This window comes from Pagrus major, chromosome 18 (genome assembly GCF_040436345.1).
Source record: "Pagrus major chromosome 18, Pma_NU_1.0".
Lineage (NCBI taxonomy): Eukaryota > Metazoa > Chordata > Actinopteri > Spariformes > Sparidae > Pagrus > Pagrus major.
The window spans coordinates 15,287,539-15,309,219 of NC_133232.1; the positions used below are offsets into that span (position 1 = coordinate 15,287,539).

Consider the following 21,681-nt stretch of genomic DNA (forward strand, 5'->3'; position numbering starts at 1 on the left):
AGTTTTAGTTTTACGTTTTTTCGCCCCTCTTTAGATTTCACAGTGTGGGTCACGTGACCTCTAGAGTGGAGAGGAGCAGCTGGAAAAACGTATAGATAGAAATGTAGGAATTTTGTAGTCTTTCAGCTGATGGTCTTATTTCAGATGTAGGACTTACACTTTTAAGCCACAATGTTAATTTTGAGCCTCAATTTCTGGAGGAGAGCAGACGGCACCAGTTTTGTCACTCGCCCTAATTCCCTCATTTTTCACTCTACAGAAATAAGAAGGACATCTCTGAGTTCAGCAATGAGACATTGCTGAACTCAGAGATGTAGGCCTGCTTACACAGACATGTGTTTGTTACACCAATAGAATGAACTGTTCTCAGAATTCAGTATCAGTGCATTAGAAACAAAAGAATGCAACTGAGCAATGGTGAATATATGAGTAAATAAATATATACATAGTGGTTATTATTTTGGTCTTTACAATTTTAACAACTTGCAGTAATGAATTTGCATAGAAACAAATTAAATATATAAGATAAATGGCAAAACGAGTTTGAACTAAACATTGAGAAAGGGGGAAATACTGCCCCCTATTTGTTTGAATTAGGTGGCTGGAAATTACAAACAGCTCCTTTTAAAGAAGTAATACTGGGCATATTTCACCAGGTACAATTTTAGTTTCCAGTCTGTTACGTCTCCGTAAGGCCAGGGGATGAGGGGAGTAACATAGTAAAATAAAACCGAGCGTAAAGGAGGGAAAAGAAACAGGAGGTAGTAGTTAAGCTAGAAAAAGTTTATTTACAAAAAGTAACACTGGTCAACAAAGGAAGATTGGTCTCCAAAAGAAAATGTGTGGTCTGTAGCTCAGTCACTCTGGCTCCTGCACCCCACAGCAGCCCAGCCCACTGGCACCAGCAGCACTTTATGTCACCCGGCAAGTAAGTGGGAAGTAGGATAAGGTGTGGACCTCCACACACTGGCAAGGAGGAGGGGGAGGATGAGGGCCACACCTAAGTGAAAGCACAACACAAAAACACAACACAAACACAGCCACACACTAGGGCTGGGGCACCCCCTCCCATAAGAACAAACCATATTTTGTTCACACACCATACAATATCATTTAGGCCTCTACAACAGGTATTGACACCAACACACACACACACTTCTCAATACTCACGTTTTCAGACACAGCACCAAAACGTTACAAGGCAACACACAAGAACTAAACCGGTCACCTTACCCGCAAGACTAAGTTGTCAGCTCCCTTTTTGTGACAAACCTGGATGTTATATCCCTGAACTAACAGAGCCCAGCACATCAGGCGCTGATTGTGGTTGCGCATCTGGGCAAGGAACACAAGAGGGTTATGGTCAGTATAAACAACCACAGTGGATGGGCTGGAGCCGACATACACCTCCAAATGCTGGAGGGCAAGGAGCATGGCTAGTGTCTCCTTCTCTATGGTCGAGTAGTTAAGCTGGTGGCATTTAAACATAAACAACAAGAAAATAACACACAGGATGACTTACACCACGTCTGCCATCTTGCAACAGCACAGCACCCGCCCCTGATGCACTGGCATCAACCTCAAGCTTGAACAGCTGAGAGAAGTTTGGGGCAGCCAGAACAGGGGCACTACAAAGAAGGGACTTAGCCGCTTCGAAAGCACGTTGACACACCTCAGTCCATACAAAATGGACAGCAGGACTGCACAACCTGGTAAGTGGTGCCACCACAACAGAGAAGTTCCTGCAAAAATAGCGATAATAGCCTGTCATGCCAAGGAATCGCCTGAGTTCACATCTGGTGGATGGGACAGGATAAGACAATACTGCCTGAACCTTAGCATCCACCGGACGGACTTGACCATGGCCCAACTGCTTCCCCAAATAAGTGACAGTGGCCTTACCGTACTCACACTTGGCAAGGTTTAACGTCAGCGATGCCTTAGCCAACTGCTGGAAAACCTCTGACAAAGTTGACACATGCTCCTCCCACGAGTAAGAGTACACCACTACATCATCTAAATACACGTTACAGTTTGGCACATCTCCTAACACCAAATGCATCAAATGCTGGAAGGGTGCAGGCACATTCCTCAGGCCGAAAGCCATCACGTCATACTGCAAGAAGTGGTCGGGGTGGCAAACGCGGAGATAGCAGATGCTCTGGGTGTTAGTGGGACCTGCCAGTACCCTTCCAGGAGGTCTAATTTTGTAATGGCTGTGGCAGGACCAATGCTGTCTATACAATCCTCCATACGTGGCAAAGGAAAGGAATCAGGCACTGTAACTGAATTAACCCTCCGAAAATCTGTGAAGAAAAGTGGTGTGCCATCTGCTTTAAGAGCCAGCTCCAAGGGCTGTGACTAGGTTTGGCTAAACCATTTTCCAACAGATATTCAGCCTCTTTCTTCATCCCCTCCCTTTTAGGGACTGGAAAACGATAGGCATGCAGCTTAATGGGAGCAGCAGAGCCAACGTCTATGCCATGAGACAACACACTGGTTCGGGAAAGCACATCACCAAACAAAGAGGGGTATGAGTGGAGCAAGCTAACTATATCACTATGCTCCCTATCAGGCAGGTAGGTTTAGATGGGACTCAATGTTTGACAATATTGTAGAGTTACTCAGTCTACCAGACTGCTCACCGTCACTGCGCTCCTTCAAACCATCATTACCCAGGAAACCCACACAAGCCAACGAAACAGAGCAGCACACCTAGCACCCAACGCTCCTATCGCCATCACCACAGATGCTTCAGACTTCGCAGTTGGTGCGGTACACAAGCAGTGGGTGAACAGCGCCTGGCAATCGCTTGTTTTCTTCAGCAGGCAGCTACGCTCCAACAAAAGGAAGTACTTTCGACCATGAAGTCCTCGCCCTCTACCTCGCCATCGGACACTTTTGTTTCCTGCTGGAGCCGCAGCAATTCACAGCATTTGTAGACCACAAACCACTGACATTCGCCATGGCCAATGTGACCGAGCCTTGGTCCGCCCGCCAACAGAGACAACTCTCCTACATTTCAGAGTGAATACCATGACATGACCATGGACATTCAGCACATTGCTGGAAAAAACAAACTGGTCGTGGACTGCCTTTCCCAGGCCATCACAGGGGTCATCCACTTAGGGATTGACTACGCCTGCATGGCAGCGGACGAAACCACCGACCCAGACGTGCAGGCCTTCAGGACAGCAGTCACCTGGCTGCGATTGGAGAACTTAGACTTTGACAGAGCCAACATCACACTCCTGTGTGATGTTTCCACAGGTGAGCCACAGCCCGTCGTCCTCGCCGGGTGGAAATGACAAGTTTTCGAGGCTGTACATGGCCTCTCTCACCCAGGCAGGAAAACTTCTCAAAGACTGGTGGCAGCTAACTTTGTCTGGCACGGTCTCAAGAAGGATGTCACAGCCTGGGCTGACCCCTGCGTGGACTGCCAACACGCTAAGGTGCACCGAGGCCCCCCTGACACAGTTCTCCTTGCCCGAGAGGAGGTTCGATCACAATGACCTGGTGGGACCCCTGCCCCCCTCCCACGGTTTCACACACCTCCTCACCATGGTGGACTGGACCACACGATGGCTGGAAGCCATCCCGCTGTCCTTGACAACATCCTCTGAGGTAGCGCAGGCATTCATTACCACCTGGGTCGCCCAGTTTGGCCTGCAGTTCACCTCCGAGCTCTGGAATGCAGTTGCAGGGAGCCTACCAGCCACAGGCTAATGGGCTGTGCGAGCGATTTAATCGTTCCATGAAGGCCGCTTTGCGGGCCAGTCTCATGGACAGCAGCTGGGTCGACAGGCTCCAGTGGGTCATGTTGGGCATGCAAAATGCACCCACAATCTGCTGAACTGGTCTACAGACAACCTCTGCGGGTTCCGGGGGATTTTGTCCCCAACAGCACGGCTCCTTGGTTGGCATTGCATTAGCGGACCTCGCTCCTGGACAACGCCAAAGCCTTCACACCCGTCCCCACTTCACAACGTGGTCTCGCTCAGTCTCACGCCCCCAAGAGCCTGCAGGCAGCTGAGTATGTTTTCATCCGCCACGACGCCCACTGCGGACCCCTGCAACCTCCCTATGATGGACCGTTCTGCATACTGGGGACCGGGGGCAAACACTTTGTGGTGGACCGCTTCAAACCAGCTCATCTGGACTTGGACTGACCTGTGGGGCTGGCCCAAATGCACTACCCCCACACAGCTGCAAGACCCCCACGGTTTCCCCGGTGGGAACCCCAGCCCCCGCTCCTGTTCTGCGGAGCCATTAAGGTCGGACCATCCGCCCTCCAACGCATTGATGTTGTCATTTTATTCCTGTTACGGTGAATTCTGGGGGGATGTATGTAGTGGACTGGACAGACTTAATTCACCCTAATCTGGGTAGTTTCCCTCTCACTGACAACTGACTGTTGGGCACGGCCCCCTAGCAAGCATCAGTGTGTAACAACACAGGGTTGGGAGGGGCTAGGTGTTTTAGCAGTTTTCCCGCTGTTGTAGTTCTTTTGTGTTAAAGGAACTTGGGACAGGATTTGTGAAAAAATAAACATGCATTTTAAGTTTTTTAATGCTAAAGTGTGATGAAGCCCACCCACGTATCTCTTCATTGCCTTAAACAGGCTGTGTGCTGCATAATGTACTGCAACAGCGTATGGTCAAATGGTCATATGGTCAAGATGGCGCCGCGTGAGTGGCAGCCTGTTACAGCAGCTCTCGCTCACCTTTGAGCTTTTTCTTCTTTTTATATAACTTTTAGTACTTTTTAACTTTTTAAATTTACTTCTTTTTGGAGCTCTTTCTCCGGGCAGTATGGAGACCAGAGTTGTTTTTATCGCTCTGGTCTTAATTCTGCTTTTTTCGCTGTTTTCCGCCGTGTCCGGGGAGCCTGTATGCGGCCCTATTGTTTACAGTAGGGATCAGCTGTTGGCCCTCAGTAGTGCCGCGGTGCCGCCGCTCGAGCGGCCCGATGTCCCGCGCGAGCTGAAGAGGAGGAGACGCGGGTGCCGTGCCGGAGCTGTTCGCCGTAGCAGGAGGAGACGCTACAGACCCGTCCTCCCGTCTGTCATCATGGGGAATGTGAGATCTCTCCCCAACAAGATGGATGAGCTAACGGCGCTGACCCGGCATCAGAGGGACTACCGTGAGAGCAGCATCATGGTGTTTACTGAGACGTGGCTAACGGCGCTGACCCCGGACACGGATGCTAACCTGGACGGTTTTCAAATGCAGCGGGCGGACAGGACGGCAGAGAGCGGTAAGATGAAAGGAGTAGGGCTGGCTGTGTTTGTTAATGACAGATGGTGTAACTCTGGGCACATCACTGTTAAAGAACAGGTCTGCAGTAAGGACATTGAACTTTTAGCGGTTAGCATGAGGCCGTACTACCTCCCGAGGGAGTTCACACAGGTGATCGTGATCGCTGTGTATATCCCCCCCTCTGCTAACGCTGATGCAGCTTGTGACCTTCTCCACTCAGTCACAAGCTCACTGCAGACACAGCACCCACAGGCCCTCTTCCTCATCTCTGGGGATTTCAATCATGCCTCTCTGTCCTCCACGCTGCCCACATTCACACAGTATGTCACCTGCCACACCAGAGACAATAAAACACTGGACTTATTTTATGCCAACAGCAAGGAGGCATACAACTCATCCTCCCTACCTCCCCTGGGAAGATCTGACCACAACCTGGTTCATCTCCTGCCTGTGTACAAGCCCCTCGTAAACAGGCAACCAGTGGAGATCCGCACAGTTAAGACATGGACTGAGGAGTCTGAAGAGGCTCTGAGGGACTGCTTTGACTCAACTGTGTGGGAAGAACTGTGTGTTTCTCATGGGGAGGACATCGACAGCTTAACAGGCTGCATAACGGACTACATAAACTTCTGTGTTGAAAACACTGTACCCACCAGGACTGTGCGGTGTTGAGGCTCTCCTTAAGAAGAAAAAGAGGGCCTTTAGGTCAGAAAACAAGGAGGAGCTGAAGACTGTGCAGAGGGAGCTGAGGAAGAAGATCAGAGAGGGGAAGAACAGCTACAGGAGGAAGATGGAGGTCCAGCTGCAGCAGAGTAACATCAGTGGAGTCTGGAAAAGCCTTAAAACCATCTCAGGGCTGAGGAAACCATACTCTCAGGCTGCTGGGGATCAGACGTGGGTGAACGACCTGAACCTATTCTTCAATAGGTTTGACCAGACACCCACCCCTCCCCCGGCCCAGTCATCTCTGCTGCCCCCACCACCTCTTCCATCCCCCCTGTTTCCTGCCCCATTCTCACCTCGACCTCCCTTTCCACTGCTTTCAGCCTGCAGACACCCCGCACTGCCCCCCCTGACACTCACCCACCTCCCCAACCCAACACTCAGCCCCCCTGCTCCAATCTGTCCCTCTCCACTATCCAGGTGAGGAATGAACCGAGGAAGATGAAGGTGAAGAAGGCCACGGGTCCAGACGGGATCAGCTCCAGGCTCCTCAAGTCCTGTGCAGACCAGCTGTGCAGGATTGTGGAGTACATCTTCAACATGAGCCTGAAGCTGGGAAATGTGTCACTGCTCTGGAAACCTCCTGCGTGGTACCAGTACCAAAGATCCCTCACCCTAAGGACTTCAACAACTACAGACCAGTTGCTCTCACTTCACACCTGATGAAGACCCTGGAGCGGCTGGTCCTTGTCCATCTCTGCCCTCTGGTTGGTCCTTTTATGGACCCACTCCAGTTTGCCTACCAGCCTGGCATCGGAGTGGACGACGCCATCATCTTCCTCCTGGACAGATCACTGTCTCACCTGGAAAAGCCTGGAAGCACTGTGATGATCATGTTCTTTGATTTCTCCAGTGCTTTCAACACCATACAGCCTGCACTTTTGGGGGACAAGCTGGAGCTCACGGGGGTGGACCGACACCTCACGACCTGGATCCTCGATTACCTCACCAACCGGCCACAGTATGTGAGGACTCGGGACTGTGTGTCGGACACAGTCGTCTGCAGTACGGGGGCCCCACAGGGAACAGTCCTGGCCCCTTTCCTGTTCACCCTGTACACTGCTGATTTCTCCCACCAAACACCCCACAGTACTTGTAAGATGGTGACATCTTACAAGTACCAGGGAGTTCACCTGAACAATAAACTGGACTGGACTGATCACACTGCAGCAACATACAAGAAAGGTCAGAGTAGACTCCATCTGCTGAGGAAGCTCAGGTCCTTTGGGGTGCAGGGGGCACTCCTGACAACTTTCTATGACTCTGTGGTGGCATCAGCCATTTTCTATGGAGTAGTAAATAAATATATTGTAAATAACAATACCAAACTGTTTATACTTACACTGTTAATATTATAAATACTATGTCATATTGTAAATACTATATATATACGAGTTAATTCTATTTCTTATCTCTTATCTCTTATTATATTGTTTATTTTTTACTTTTTATTATTGTTTAAGTGTGACACTGTCCTTTGGCTGCTGTGACTAAGAAATTTCCCCATTTGCAGGACAAATAAAGGAATTCTGATTCTGATTCTGATTCTGATTCAATTCAGGCCCAAATTTCCTGTGCAGTCCTGCGGACGTGATGTCAGATGACGCTGAATACGTGTCCTTGGCGGCTGTCGACTTAGATACAGGAAGAAGACAAGCGCGGTGGACCCAAACTAGTGTTTGGGTAGTAATGGATTCTGCTACGGCCAGCAAACGACCCACCACCACACAAAGTCCACTAAAAAGTCATACTAAGAAGAAAACAAAGGTTTTATCAGCGGCATGTCTGAGTCGAAACGACATTACGACCAAAGCTGGGCTGGCACCCAAATACACATTGGATACGCCTTCGGCTCATGGAGGCAGCTTCAACTTGAATTGGGAAAACAGATGCTGACATGGCTCATTTCCTAGTAACCAGGTAAGAAAACATTACAGGTCACGTGTAGAGTAACCATAAATCGCTGCGCTTGTGTGTCACTACACACAGCGAGCTGGCTTCCTGGCTGCTTCATGTGTAGGGAATAAGGCATCAGCTGCACTGCTGTGAAGAGTTCATGCGCGCTCCCGCGCCGGCTTGGCTGATGGCTGCAGTTACCCTAAAGGTTGCAACGACTACTGAGTTTTATTTCTTGATCCTGACCCAAGTTCCTTTAATAAATGGCTGAGAAGCGCAATCAAAGAGAGAAGTTGTTCGCCTCCTGTTTTCCACAACTTCTACAGTATTTTCTTTTTATGCTACTTTATACTTCCCCTCCACTACACTTAGAATAATATTGTACTTTCTTCTTCATTTATTTGACAACTTTAGTTACTAGTTAATTTTCAAATGTGGATAATGTAACAAGCTTTTAAACTGCAACACATCAAAAAGTGTTTTTTTCCCCCTTTAAACTCTCACATGGTTTCTGTTCAGTAAATGTTGAAATTATCCAATATCTCACCAAAAAGCAAAGGTTAGTGAAAAAGTCCAAAAACTAAAAACACATCAGAGCTGTGAAATATTTTGTTCCCTAGCCTGCAAATACCTGCAGACACCTACATCTCAGCACCTTTCAGTGATACAGCAGCAGGCTCCTACTAAAAGGCTGTATTAATAGACCCTGCCATCAACACTGGCCATCTGTTTTAACTGACAAGGTAAGAACAGAGTATGTTCTCACTGATTTCTTTGATATTATATTTTTTGTGTAGCACCTTATTTATATTGTATGTATATTTTGTTTTATGCCATTGTTACTTCAATATTGGTTTTAATTTTGTGTGGGTTTATATCTAAAATAAAAAAATCAACATGAAGCAATGCTGTTTCCTTATGAGTGTATGAACATGATTGGTGTGCATTGGCAATTGTCTAAGATCCAAGGAGCACCAGCTAAAATCTTGGCACCAAATCGATCAGGGCTGGCTCTGTTCTGGCTGGTGATTTTAGGTTTTACAAATATGGACATAATACACCCTCTTCATTGTCCCATTTACTTTCTTTAGAACTCCTGTTATACTGGCAGCAAAACAGCCCCACAGAACACCACTATGCTTGACAGTAGGCATGCTGCTCTTGGGGCTAAAGTCCTCACCTTCTTGCCCCCAAATATACTGCTTGTCATTGAAACCGAACTACTCAATTTTCTTTTCATCTGACCACAGAACTTTTCTCTAGAAAGTTTTTACTTCAAACTGTAAACTTCAGTCGAGCTTTAAGCAAGCTTAAGCTTCTTTTTTGCATGGCAGCCTCTCAGCGATGCAAGACACATTTGACTGTGGACACTGACATCTGTCTTCCAGCAGCTTCTAATCCATTGCAGATTAGCTTTTTGTTGGTTTTTGGTTGACTCTTGACCATCCTGATGAGCCTAATGGGTTGCTGTGATGAACTTGAACATGATGACATCACTATCAGCCAAATGGCTGGCCTGCTGAGCTTGTAATAACCTGAGACTTGTGATGTGTGTCACTGTAGAGTTACCTCAGTGGTTGACACTTCACCTCAGCAGGATCTGTTCAGTCGTGTATGAGTGCGTGATTGTGTGTTACACAACATCATATTTCCCACAACCTGAAACAGGTAATTATAGAACATGTATGTTTGTGGTATGTGTGCGTACACTGACCTCCAATAGCCTCACACCTCGACGTCATTTCCCAAAGCACAAGGGCCATGGAGTAAATGTCAGTCTGTTTGAAGGACTCGATGTTCTCCAGATTCAGTCGGGCCTCCAGCACCTCCGGGGCCATGTAACGTGCTGTACCCACCTGTAGCACAGAGATGCCAGGAGGGATAAACATACACAAGTACACATCTACACACACATACACTGATTGTAGGACTGCTTCTTGTTTCTGATTTTTAATCAGGTAGAAAGAAAACAACAGGAATATCTGTATCTCACTGTCATTCTGGCTCACCACTCAAATATTAAACACTATAATAGTCTGCAGTTATTTAGACCTTCTCCTATTGTCTGGCTTGTGATTTATTGCTATTACAACCGTTGGGCTCAGTGAAACAAAACTTAACTGACCTCCTGGCTTCATTCGCTATTGGATTTTGGACGATAAGATACCAAACCACACTAGTAAGTTGTGTGGGCACACTGAGCACTGAGCTTACTTTGTCATGAGACATCCAAAATTACACTATAAAAGTTACTGTTAGTAACTGTTGTTATTTGTAAAATCTTGATGGGAGTTTTGCATAACCAGAGGTAGAAAAAAGTCTTTGTTTTTAAAGTCACACACCATTAACGCTTGGGGGTAGGTTGTCCTGATTCTTGTTGGGATAGAGGAGTTGGGCAAAATGTTAGGACTACATGGACTTTCAAACTGAAGTATCTCAGAGGTGCCTCTGAGCTGATTTGTGTATCACAGTCCAGCATTTTGACAAGTTTAATGTTACATTCCCCCTATTGATTGCACATGATGCCTGAACCTGAACTTGCAGTGAATTTGCTGCACTTGGTACTGCTTCTCTAATATCAGTGGATACTGGCAGGGGATCAAGAGGAATTGCAACAGCCACTGGTGTTGAAGGGTTGTACCATTTCATAAGGGGAGATTTAGGCCACTACCCCTTGTAACTCTACTCTGAGGGGCTAGGGGGCACTCAAAAATGAGGAGTAGGGGTAAGAACTGGAAATGGGATTGAACCCTGGTCAAAAGGCTGTATTCCAACAGAAGTCAAGAGTTCAAGTGACGTCGAGGCAGACACCCTCTCTACATTTAAGAGTAGGCTTAAAACTTTCCTTTTTTGATCATGCTTATAGTTAGGGCCTGCACAGGCTCTTAGCTATGCTGCAGTAGGTTAAGACTGCCGGGGGATTTCCCATGGTGCACTGAGCTCTTCTCTGCATGTTACTATCTTTGCTTCTTCCACGGAGTCTCTGTGCTCTTTTGTCTTGCAGGTTCTCATGAACTGTGGTTGGCCCTGCTGCTGTGGTCGGCCCTGCTGCTGTGGTCCTGCTTGACTCCTACTATTATCACCATCATCATCATTATTATTAGTATTATATGTATTACTACTATTATGACTATACTTTTAGTATTATTAATATTCATATTTCAATTATTAAAGCCTTTATTATTGTTGTGGCTTCTCTTTCTCCCCTGCTCTCTCTCTCAACCCAACTGGCCTAGGCAGATGGCCACCCACCATTGAGTCTGGTTCTGCTCGAGGTTTCTGCCTGTTAAAAGGCAGTTTTTCTCACCACTGTTGCCTGCTCTGGTCTAGACCTGCTCAATTTGGAAAGTGTCATAAAGATTGATTGATTGATTGCTTGACTGACTGACTGACTGGCTGACTGACTGACTGACTGACTGACTGACTGACTGACTGATTGATTGATTGATTGATTGATTGATTGATTGATTGATTGATTGATTTTGTCGAGTCAAGTCTGAAGTCATCAGATGCTGCTTGCGTACTGCTGGTACTGAACGAGGAGGAAACAGCTGATAATGTGACACAGTGTAGCTTGTAATAATGAGGTTTTTGCATAAATCAGTATTAATTTAAAAAATGGTGCCTGATGCTGCTGCACTCCATCAGCACTTTCTTACCAGGATTCTGACAGACCCTCAGACTAAGTAAAGTATGAAATTAAAATATGTGTACATGCTACACAGAAAAGCTTTCACCACTGTTTTAATAACCCTTGAAGAAGTTTCTAAGTTTCTAAGTTTGGTTTTCAGCATTGCTGAAATATCTGATGTTGTGTGTTGATCACATTTTTTTTTTTGAAAGACAAAGAAATTGTTGTGGCTGCCCATGTTTCCTTACAGGTTTTTCCAAACTGGACCGTGTGAACACACACAGTAATAACTCCAACCTACCAGCTGGGAAATTCCAGCTTCCAATTGTGAATAGATGACAATGTGACTGCCATGGATCCTAATTTGAACATTTGAATGGATAAAACCAGGCCGCAAATACCACAGGAACAAATGTAGTGTATCTCAGTCTATGTCCTGCTACTGACCAAGGATATAGGTTATTTTCTGTGTTTGTATGAATTTTATGTGTATGTGTGCATATGTGTAAATAGAGGGCAGCATGTGTGGGCAAAGGGGTCACAAGTATCTGGTTAACAAATTAGTCAACACCCTCTCACCTGTCCCTGCTGCATTTCTAGTCAGTAAATCATGAAGCATAAACAGGAAGGAAAAAGTCACACTGACAGACCGAGAGAGAGAAATTCAGAATCAGCTAAAAGCTGTCTCAAGGAGCCTATCCCTTAATCCCCTGATTGCATGTTCGTCTCTGTCACTTTTCTGTCAGCAAATGAGGTGTAACCCATGAAAACACACAAACACACAGGGACTTAGGTGGAGGAAGGCAAAACAAACACAGCCGGCTCATATCTCACCAAAGCTGTTTTAATACAGGGCTTTGATGGCAAACATTAAGTTACCATAAAAGCAGATAATACGCTTTTTCTTCAAACCCCACATCTTAGCAACTTATCAAATACCTGACAGTAGGACTTAGGTTGAGTACAAGTTTTAGATACTTTATGTTATTATTTCCATTTTCTGCTTCAACTCCCCTGCATTTCAGATGGAATTTTACTGTTTACTTTTTGAATTAAGATTTTACCCTTAACCTTAAACTTATGATAAACTAATTAAATACAAGATTCAAGATTCAAAGTGTTTAATGCTATATGCACAGTAAGGAAACATGTATCCCTGTACCATGAAATTCTTCCTTTGCTGTCCACAGAGTGCCAACAATGTAAAAAGAAATATATACAACCGAAATATAAAAAATAAAGCACCTTTAAAAGGCAGCATGTGAAAAATAAAGAAAAAAGAGCAATAATAATAATAATAATAATAAAACAGTGCAAATGTGAGCTGTGCAATTATGCATGTGCAATTGAAAATGTACAAATGTAAACAGTCGGGACAGTCGTATGAGGTAGAGTGATTGTAAACTCCTATCCGCTGTTTAGGAGTCTGATGGCAGTGAGAAAGAAAGAGTTCTTTAGTCTGGTGGTCTTGGATTTAACACCTCTGTACCTCCGGCCTGAGGGTAGAAGTGTGAACAGTCTGTGCTGGGGGTGGGTGGGGTCCTTGAAGTTGGAGGCGGCTCTCCTGTGGACTCTGAGGTGGTAGATGCTCTGCAGAGAGGGCAGTGGAGTCCTGGTAATCTTCTCTGCAGTCTTTACCACTCTCTGCAGGCGTTTGCGGTCCATAGCAGTAGTGCTGCCGTACCACACGGTGATACAGGTGGTCAAGATGCTCTCAACAATGCAGCTGTAGAAGTTGCCGAGGATCTCAGGCGACATACCAAACTACTACAACACATTATTGCAGATGAAATCAGTGGATCCCAAACCTTCATTGCTTTTGAGCCCTCAGAGAAAAGTCCAACAGATGAAAACAAATTTGTGTAATAGAACTTTGTGTGCTCAGTTTTTTCCCTCTCTTATTAATCATTTCATGTCAGATTTATTTTGGCATTGGTTAGAAGCCGCCAGACTAGACTGCATAGAAAGTATTTCAGTGTGTTTCCAGTGAACAGTTACAGCAGTAAAATGGTGTTTACACCCTGACAGTGGTGGAGGAAGTATTCCGATCCTGTACTTAAATAAAAGTGGACATACCACACTGTGAAAATACTGTTACAAAAAAAAGTTAAAGTATGTAAGTACTATTATGAAAATGTTAGATTTTACTGTTATAGTTGATTAAGATTGAGCTAGTTTGAACTATTTTATATAGAACAGAAACTAATATTTATTATAGACTTAGTGTCATGGGGATGCCTCATGACCTTTTAAGTATAACACACATCACACAACACTCAGTCACTTTAAAGCTGGGGTTGGTAATTCTGTTCAGAAACATTTTTTACTGTATTTGTATACAATCTCTTAATATCCAGACAGCAATCAAAATATAAAATGATTTGGAAAAGAAAGAAAAACAATCCATCGTCTCTGGCAGCGACAGGACTGTAAAAACTTCATCCAATCAATTTTAGCTGCCCAAAGATATTGTATGTACCCTGCGCTGACATCATCAGCTTGTAGCTAGCGTTAGCTAGCTAGCTATGATAGACTACTACTGTATGAAACATATTTACATGTAACGTCACCGTTTACACACAGGCCAATGTTTACATGTACTGTGGATCTAATCCATATAGCCGTGTTTAAACATGCACTGCTACCCTGGACTGTTTGGACATTAGGCAGACGAGCTGTATGTGAGGGGTGGACTACTTCTTGTGTGCTACACGTGTGAAAGGCCAAGTCCACTGTTCGGAGGTCACGGGGAGATTGCATATATCTGTGAATATAGTTTGTATTGTATTTGTAAGCAGATGTTGTTACATGGTATTTAAGTGAGGCTCATTCATATAGCCTTTGAACTAGACGTTTTACAAATGTGCTGATGTTGCCTATTTCTGTGTCCTACAGTTATGAGAGGGACGCATCAACTTCCAGCCCTCGAAGAGTCAGTTCACGACAGAACCATGTCCTGATGTTTCCAGTATTTCTGTTTCCACTGTTACTCTTGTAATATGTGTCTTTGATGGATACATTTCATATATGCATGTCCTTCTTTCATATCAAGTTGGTTTGCTTTATGTGTATGAATGTGGTCCTTAGCAGAGATGCAATACAAAAAGAAATGGCATCATTTCGTTAGCTGCACCAGGAAAATGCTTCAAGTACTGGTCCTAATAATCACATGTTAGCCTACTGCTTGAGACTACTGCATACTAATCAGACATTTTTTAAGAAGCTAGACTTTGCATTTCAAATCATGATCTGTCAGCTGACCACAGTAGAATGTGGGGAACACAGAATGCACCTAACAATCTCTATAAATAATTGCTTGACACCCATCACATAAGCTCCCAACACCCACCTTACCCCAGACTTATATTTTTACTTGTTTACAGGACACATCTGAATGTGATACCTGGGCACAATTTTTGAAAGTACGTTTAAATTTGCATCCAACACTGAGGAGATGTTGAAAAGTGTTGAGCTTGGGACGCCGGCTCCGCTGCCCGGGCTGCAGAACACAGAGGAGGAGAGCAACCTTTGTTCCCAAGGCTGTTCAGCTCCTAAACTCCTAACCACAGATTGTGATCTGTGGTTTCCTCGTTAACATGCTCACTTTTTTGGCTGTCGCAGTCCCTCCTGAACAACCAGCTGCTGTGTTTTCTGGGGAAGTACAGTTGGCAATCCGCTGTATAACCACCATCACTGGCTGGTTGTAATACAAACCAGCTGCCACAAAAACATGTACATAACCAGAGAATATTTGATTAGCGCGAGTACAGTCAGCTACAGTAGAAATCCTCCATGCTGAAATCGCTGTCAAAAACAACACTGCTGTGATTAGTTCTGATTTATAAACATATTCTTTAATTTTGAAACGGTCTCCCTTATGTTGTCATTGCATGGATAAACTAATTTTATAACAAATACAGAAACGCCCCCTCTAAATTTTTAACAGCCTCCTCAGTCACTTCATCCTGGCACCAGGCCTGTCCATTACTGGTCATATTTGTATATCATGACTGTGGACAAGTTGCTGTATTTGGCTTCCATTTTTATCCAGAAGACTGGAGTTAGAAGTTCAGTGCATTGCTCAAATACAAAAGAGGCAATGTGCTCCCCTTTTAACTCAGTCTCTGGATAAATAGAAAGAAAGAAAGAAGAAAGAAGACTATAACGTCACACAATAAAGAAGAAAAGTAATTAAAAGATTCTTTTCAACTGACCTGTCCACTGTTGGCGAGGTCATCCACGGAAAGGCTGCTGTCTAGACACAGTCCCAGTCCAAAGTCACACAGGCAGCATGTCAGGTCGTTCTTCACCAGGATGTTTGAGCTTTTCAAGTCTCGGTGGACTATGGCCACCTTAGAAGTATGAGTAAGAAGTGTGAGCATCAAATTAACCAATTTTAGTGTCAATTTAAAAATATATAAAACATTAAAGCAGACGATTAAATGGTAACTGTTCCTCTAATTCCACCAGACAACATTTTTTTTTGTTTGTACACTCAAAATATTGTAATCAAATGGGAAGATGAAAAGAGTCTTTAGTTAAGACAAGTCAAGTCCCAAGTCAAGTCATCCTCCTGCAGTCTTACCTGCAGTATCTTACTTCTTTATAAAGAAAAAAGATAAGGTATTATTACCCGAATTTGTATTATAACTATTGATATTCAGTCAAATAAATCTAATCAAACAATAAACAAATCAATTCATAAAGCTTATGTATTTCTTGATTTCCTCTCAATCAAAAACACCAAGCTAAAAAACTAAACCAAACTGAAAACAGTAAATGAAAACAGACAAGTCATTGGAGTCATCATGTCTCATATCAAGTCACGTCACATCACAAGTCTTTAACATTCAAGTTCAAGTTTGGTCTCCAGTCATTTATTTTTTGTCAAGTCAAGTTAAAAGTCAACAAAACAGTGGCTAGCATCTACTGGAGTCCAAGTCACAATGACTTAAGTCTACATCTCTCCTGTTTGTCAACCGTCACATGAACATATTCACACAGTCTGACCTTCGGGCGACCACAGGGGAGACGGTCACTGTGGAGGTGGGCGACTCCTCGGGCCAGAGAGCTTCCAAGCAACTGCAGTTCCTGCCAGCTGATCACATTATGCATCAGGTGCTCCTGGACGACAGAGGGATGATGGAATTGGTAGTATCGTGAAAAGGAGGAATGACTGGAGAAAACAGGTTAATACTGAAATGTGAATAATAGAAAAGACAGTGTGGAAAATGCAATTACCATTATGGATTAATACTGTCCCCCTCATGTCAGGTTACCTGGAAGTGGTGGTCTCACCTGTAGGTTTCCTCTGGAGTGGAAGGCAGTGATGAGCCAGTACTGTTTCTCCACCTTCCTCTCCTCAGCTGTCAGGAAGTGGAGGATGTTCTCGTGTCGGAGGTCTGTATTGGAGAAGATGTCCTTCTCATTCTTCCAGGAAGCATACTCTTCATAGGGGAAGATCTTAACAGCCACTGTTTCAAACTGATCTGAGGTGGTCTGCTTCAGCTTAGCCTTGTATACCTGGGCGAAACGACCCTTTCCCACCTGGGACAGGATTAAAAGTTATGATTCTAATTAGAATTTAGGTTACGATGGCTCCACAAAACAACTTTAAAATAATCTCAGGTGCGTATACCATCAGATCCAGCTCTATAGGCAGCAGCTCAGTGTTGTGGTTCAGACTGTTGGCATGTGTTGAGCTGCTGTCTGACCTGTCGTCATCCATCATGATGGCACAGGCGTCGCTGCAGTCCAGCCCACCGGCTTTTGGCTTACGCTTCTTAATGCTGCTCTCCCATTCTTGGTTGAGCATGCGTTGGCGATAGGCTCGGTACCAGTAGAACATTCCCACAATCACAATCCCCATCACCAGCAGGGGCAGCAGGCTCACCAGGACGACAGACACCAACGGGTCGTCAGGAGTGGGATCCACAACTGGAAAAGAAGACAGAAGATGAATAAAAAGGTGGAGAGTATATTGAGTACGTAAGAGGCTAAGTGATGCACAACACTGAAAAGACAGTAAATGAGAAGACTGATGATACTACGAAACTAGATCAACACATACAGTATGCACAAACAGTGATGTAGTGGAGGATAAACCCAACAGCATGTATAACATGTTATTTGCAGCATGTATTTAGCTACTACCAGGTTATAAAATTCCCAGATCAAAGAGCTGAATTGCTTGTGGATTGTTGAGAGAGAGCTGATTATGGCTTTATAGTGAAGGAGCAGCAGAAGTGTTGACACAGTATCTGAGCTTAGGTTGGTTTAAGTTTACCAGAGAAGTTACAGGTTGGTTTTTAACTTCTCTGGTAAAGCAAGTTAGATTCTTTAAACAGAATTCCCGCCAAACTTTTTGCTTTTATGTAAAGCATTGAATCCTCCCCTGCTTCTTCCCAAAGTTTGGTAGAAAGCAGAGATGACCGAAGGCCCCTTCTGTTTGAATGCATTCACAATCACCCCAATGACGTCATTTGAAGTTTCATCTGGTTCTGACCTAATCTCTTTTGTAGTCTCTCAGCTTCAAGGATCGAACCTCACCACCATCTCAGTATGCGATCCCCTCTCTTCAATTTATATTTAGACTAGATCTTAATTTCAGCATTTTCAGTGATTAGTTTTGTTGGTTGATTCATTTCACACAACTACTAGGAAGAAAGCTGCAGGTGCTTACAGCATTTCTAGCCTCTGTTCATTTAGCATGTGGCTATTGTTTTAGATTTATATTTAGAATCCTTTAACTATCCTTTAAATAGTGCTAATCAAGTTTGCTTGAATATTACAGCATATACTCATAGTGCAGCAACTTTGTTAGAATACAACAGTAGAATGGATGGTATGCATGTTTACAGAACAGCCAAAACAAACACATAAGTCAATAATTGGCCCTTTTCCATGATGCCATGAGAATCCACAATCTGATTTCATGCTACAAATAGTGAAAAACATTTCAGCCCAGTTGCCTGGATAAAATGTTGGCAGTTTATGTTTCTGCAAATCACAGATATGTTCACATTTGTATGTGTCACAGGCTACATTTTGACAAAATGTGTCATACTATGTTCACATTACATGTTAATGACCTGATTTCATATTGTGAGGTGGAGGGGATGGTGGTGGAATTACATGCGAGGAGAGTGCCAGGCCAGTGACCACTGTTCAACACTGTGTTATCACAGGTGTGAAACCTTTGGAAATTTTTAAGGAGACCATGGGATAATTTCCAGCAGTATTTGTAACAACCAAAACAGGTATTTTAAGCCGAAACATTATCTTTTCCTAACCCTACACAAGTGATTTTGTGCCTAAACCTTACCAGAGTATAAGCACAGCGCTGTAACAATTTAACCCAAAGAAATGTAAAGTGGGAATATGTCTGTGGTTTACAGTTGAGTGGGTTGGGAGAAGTTGGATCTACAGTATATAGTCTGTCACCTGCAGCTCTTCATCTAACAGCCACAGTGGCTTTTTATTCCATTCCTCACTGCAATCTGAAACTGATCAGTTGTAAAGACATGCCAAAACTAAAAACTCTTGTTTTACAGATTTCATAGTTCTGATTAAAATAACCATTCACGCTCACATTCACAGGCAAGTAAGAGTGACTGATTAACCTCACTTGCATGTCTTTGGATGGTGGGAGGAAGCCTGAGTACCTGGAGGGAACCCATGCAGACAGGGTGAGAACATTCAAACTCCGAACAGAAAGGCCCTGCCCCAGCCAGGTCTTGAACCCAGGACTGCTGTGAGGCAACAGCACACCACTGCACCACCATGCTGCCCTGGGTTTGTTCATGCTAACTTCAGTGAAAAATACATTGTGTATCTGATTACTACTTCACCATTAAAGCCACTGTGTACTTGGCTGGTTGAACACTTTTAATGTAAACTAGCAACAACAGGAAATGTTTGGTTTGCGCGATATAACTGTAACACAGCTATTGGAGAGTGAAAGTAAAGTGGGGCTGATTTTAATTACATGAAAAGCTAAAACTGGATTACATGGTGTCTCATTTCCTATGAAGCCCTTGTGTGTGTGATTGGGCAATTTGAAATGGCAGACCCCGCCACTAACAATACTAATTTACAATTCAAAGTGCCTGGATTCCCTTATTGCTGTGTTTTATCAAGCATCTATAAAAATGTCTTTGAATACTGCCTTCCTCTTCTTCTGTAGGAACAGCCCACCATTCCCATAGGAGTAGAGAAGGTAGTGTTGTAAAGGCAGGTATTTGAAGGACACACAGCTTCATGTTTGTGTTTTGGGTGCTTATGTATGCAGCAGTAGCAAGCTGCACTTTCCTCCCACTGCTCACACAGTAACAGGCCAACACAAGCCTGCCCATCACGGGGAGGTCATTCTTGAGGTCTGTGCTATGAAAACTACATGCTGTTCCCTGCTCCATGGAGTGCTGTAAATCATGTTCTTTCCCTCTGAACAATGAGATTAAAAAAATACATATGGGTCTGTATTTTCAAGTTTGTCAGTATGGAAAGTATGGAGCTGTCTGTGTACTCAGTCAGTGGACAGTGCCAACAGTGTGAGCAGCTTTACAGCTTCGAGGGCTAAAGCAATAACTACCTCTGATTCTGACTGCCAGCATGGACAAAACGACAGCCAACCCTCTGAGCCCTAGTGGCAGGGAGAAAACAGTTGAGAGCCTGTCTACCTCGGCTGGGCTCCTTTTCAAAAAGTGTTTAACTCAGTCTAACATTACCCTCCTGAGGGAAGCCACCACATTGGCAGGCTGGGGGAGCACGGACAAAGGACTGACCATTGAAGACGTCAGCACCCTGCAAATATTTTACATTGAAATTTTCCATATACGTTGTGCATTTGAATGAGTGCTATGAAGCCCAAAAAATGTATTAAATGTTATAAGACAAGTAAAGCCTGTAAATTAAAGGTGGTGCAGGTAATTCTGGAGGAAGATGATTCCAATGATTTTCTAGAAATCATTTGAACTGAAAACTGCCATGATATACATTTTCTGTACTGTATAATACTAATACTAATACTACTACTAATAATAATAATAATAATACATGTGTATATACATATATATATATATATATATATATATAGATATATACCAACTATGTGGTACGTGGTAGAAAAAAAACTGGATGTGGAAATCCATGGGAACAGATTTGTAAAACCTCATTTCAAGACCATCGATCTAGCAAACTAGCAACAACATTGCTGGGGGATCGCTGCAGGTTATGTTATTAATATGTTCCTCATTAAGGATGAATTATTTCACCCACTCACACCCCATCCCCTATTAATCAGAATTATAGTCCTTATGTCCTGTCCTGTCCGATCAGGGGACTGAGATCTGCGCACCACATTACTCACTCAGAGACACCACAGCGCTCCTCCTCCCCCTCCTCCTCCTCCAGTTAAATAGAGCATTTTGCTCATATACAGTCAAACAGAGTTGTTGTCCCCATCTTTATTGATTATTGATCACTTTCAAAGGCAAACTCCATTTAGAAAGATAGGACTGTCAGTAGCTGTGCTAGGTTGCTTGCATCCATGGTGCCTCTAGCTGATCAATGAGAAGAGGGCAAAATCCATGTGCAGGGATTGTAAATCCGAGAGCATAGATTTACAAAACTGTCTGCACGGATTGCGAATCTATTCCCACGGTTTACAAATCCGCTCACATGGGTTAAAAATCCATTCCCTAGGATTTCCATCTCCAGTTTTTCTACCATGTGCCCTAGAGGGGGAGCCCCTCTAGGGAAAGCAAACTTTGTTTAAGTGCTGTACCACCAGACTACAGGGCAGCTTCTTTTCTCAGGCTGTGAGGCACCTCAGTTCATCCTCAGCTCTCTCACTGTAACAAAATAAACAAGTCTCAAATTCAGGAGCCATAATCAAAATGACACAATGACTAATATAGTTTACCACACTTCTTTTTTTAATCACACATGTTATATACCAATTGCTTTAAGTGATCTGCTACCCTACACTCATGTACTAAGCACCGGCCTTTCAACCACAATTAGCCAGACATATGGTTTCTTCTTCTTTGGTTCCATTTTTGCCTCTCCTGTAGCAAAGGTAGATATTCCCATACCCATCGTTTCCAGAAAAGATTAGCGATGTACTGAGCTTGCCTCCACCTTCTTTTTATGTCCAGGTTATGTGGCTCAAAC

General features: G+C 44.1%; 1 protein-coding gene across 1 annotated transcript in view; it reads right to left on the reverse strand.

Annotated features, from left to right (window-relative positions):
- LOC141013740 (TGF-beta receptor type-2-like) overlaps positions 1–21,681 on the reverse strand; it is a 76,168-nt gene that overhangs the window by 20,106 nt on the left and 34,381 nt on the right. The window contains exons 4-8 of the mRNA XM_073487583.1: positions 17,147–17,445; positions 16,807–17,055; positions 16,519–16,632; positions 15,723–15,860; positions 9,592–9,733 (exon numbers count right to left, since the gene is read on the reverse strand). Coding sequence (XP_073343684.1) covers positions 9,592–9,733; positions 15,723–15,860; positions 16,519–16,632; positions 16,807–17,055; positions 17,147–17,445 — 942 coding nt within the window. The remainder of the gene's footprint in view (positions 1–9,591; positions 9,734–15,722; positions 15,861–16,518; positions 16,633–16,806; positions 17,056–17,146; positions 17,446–21,681) is intronic.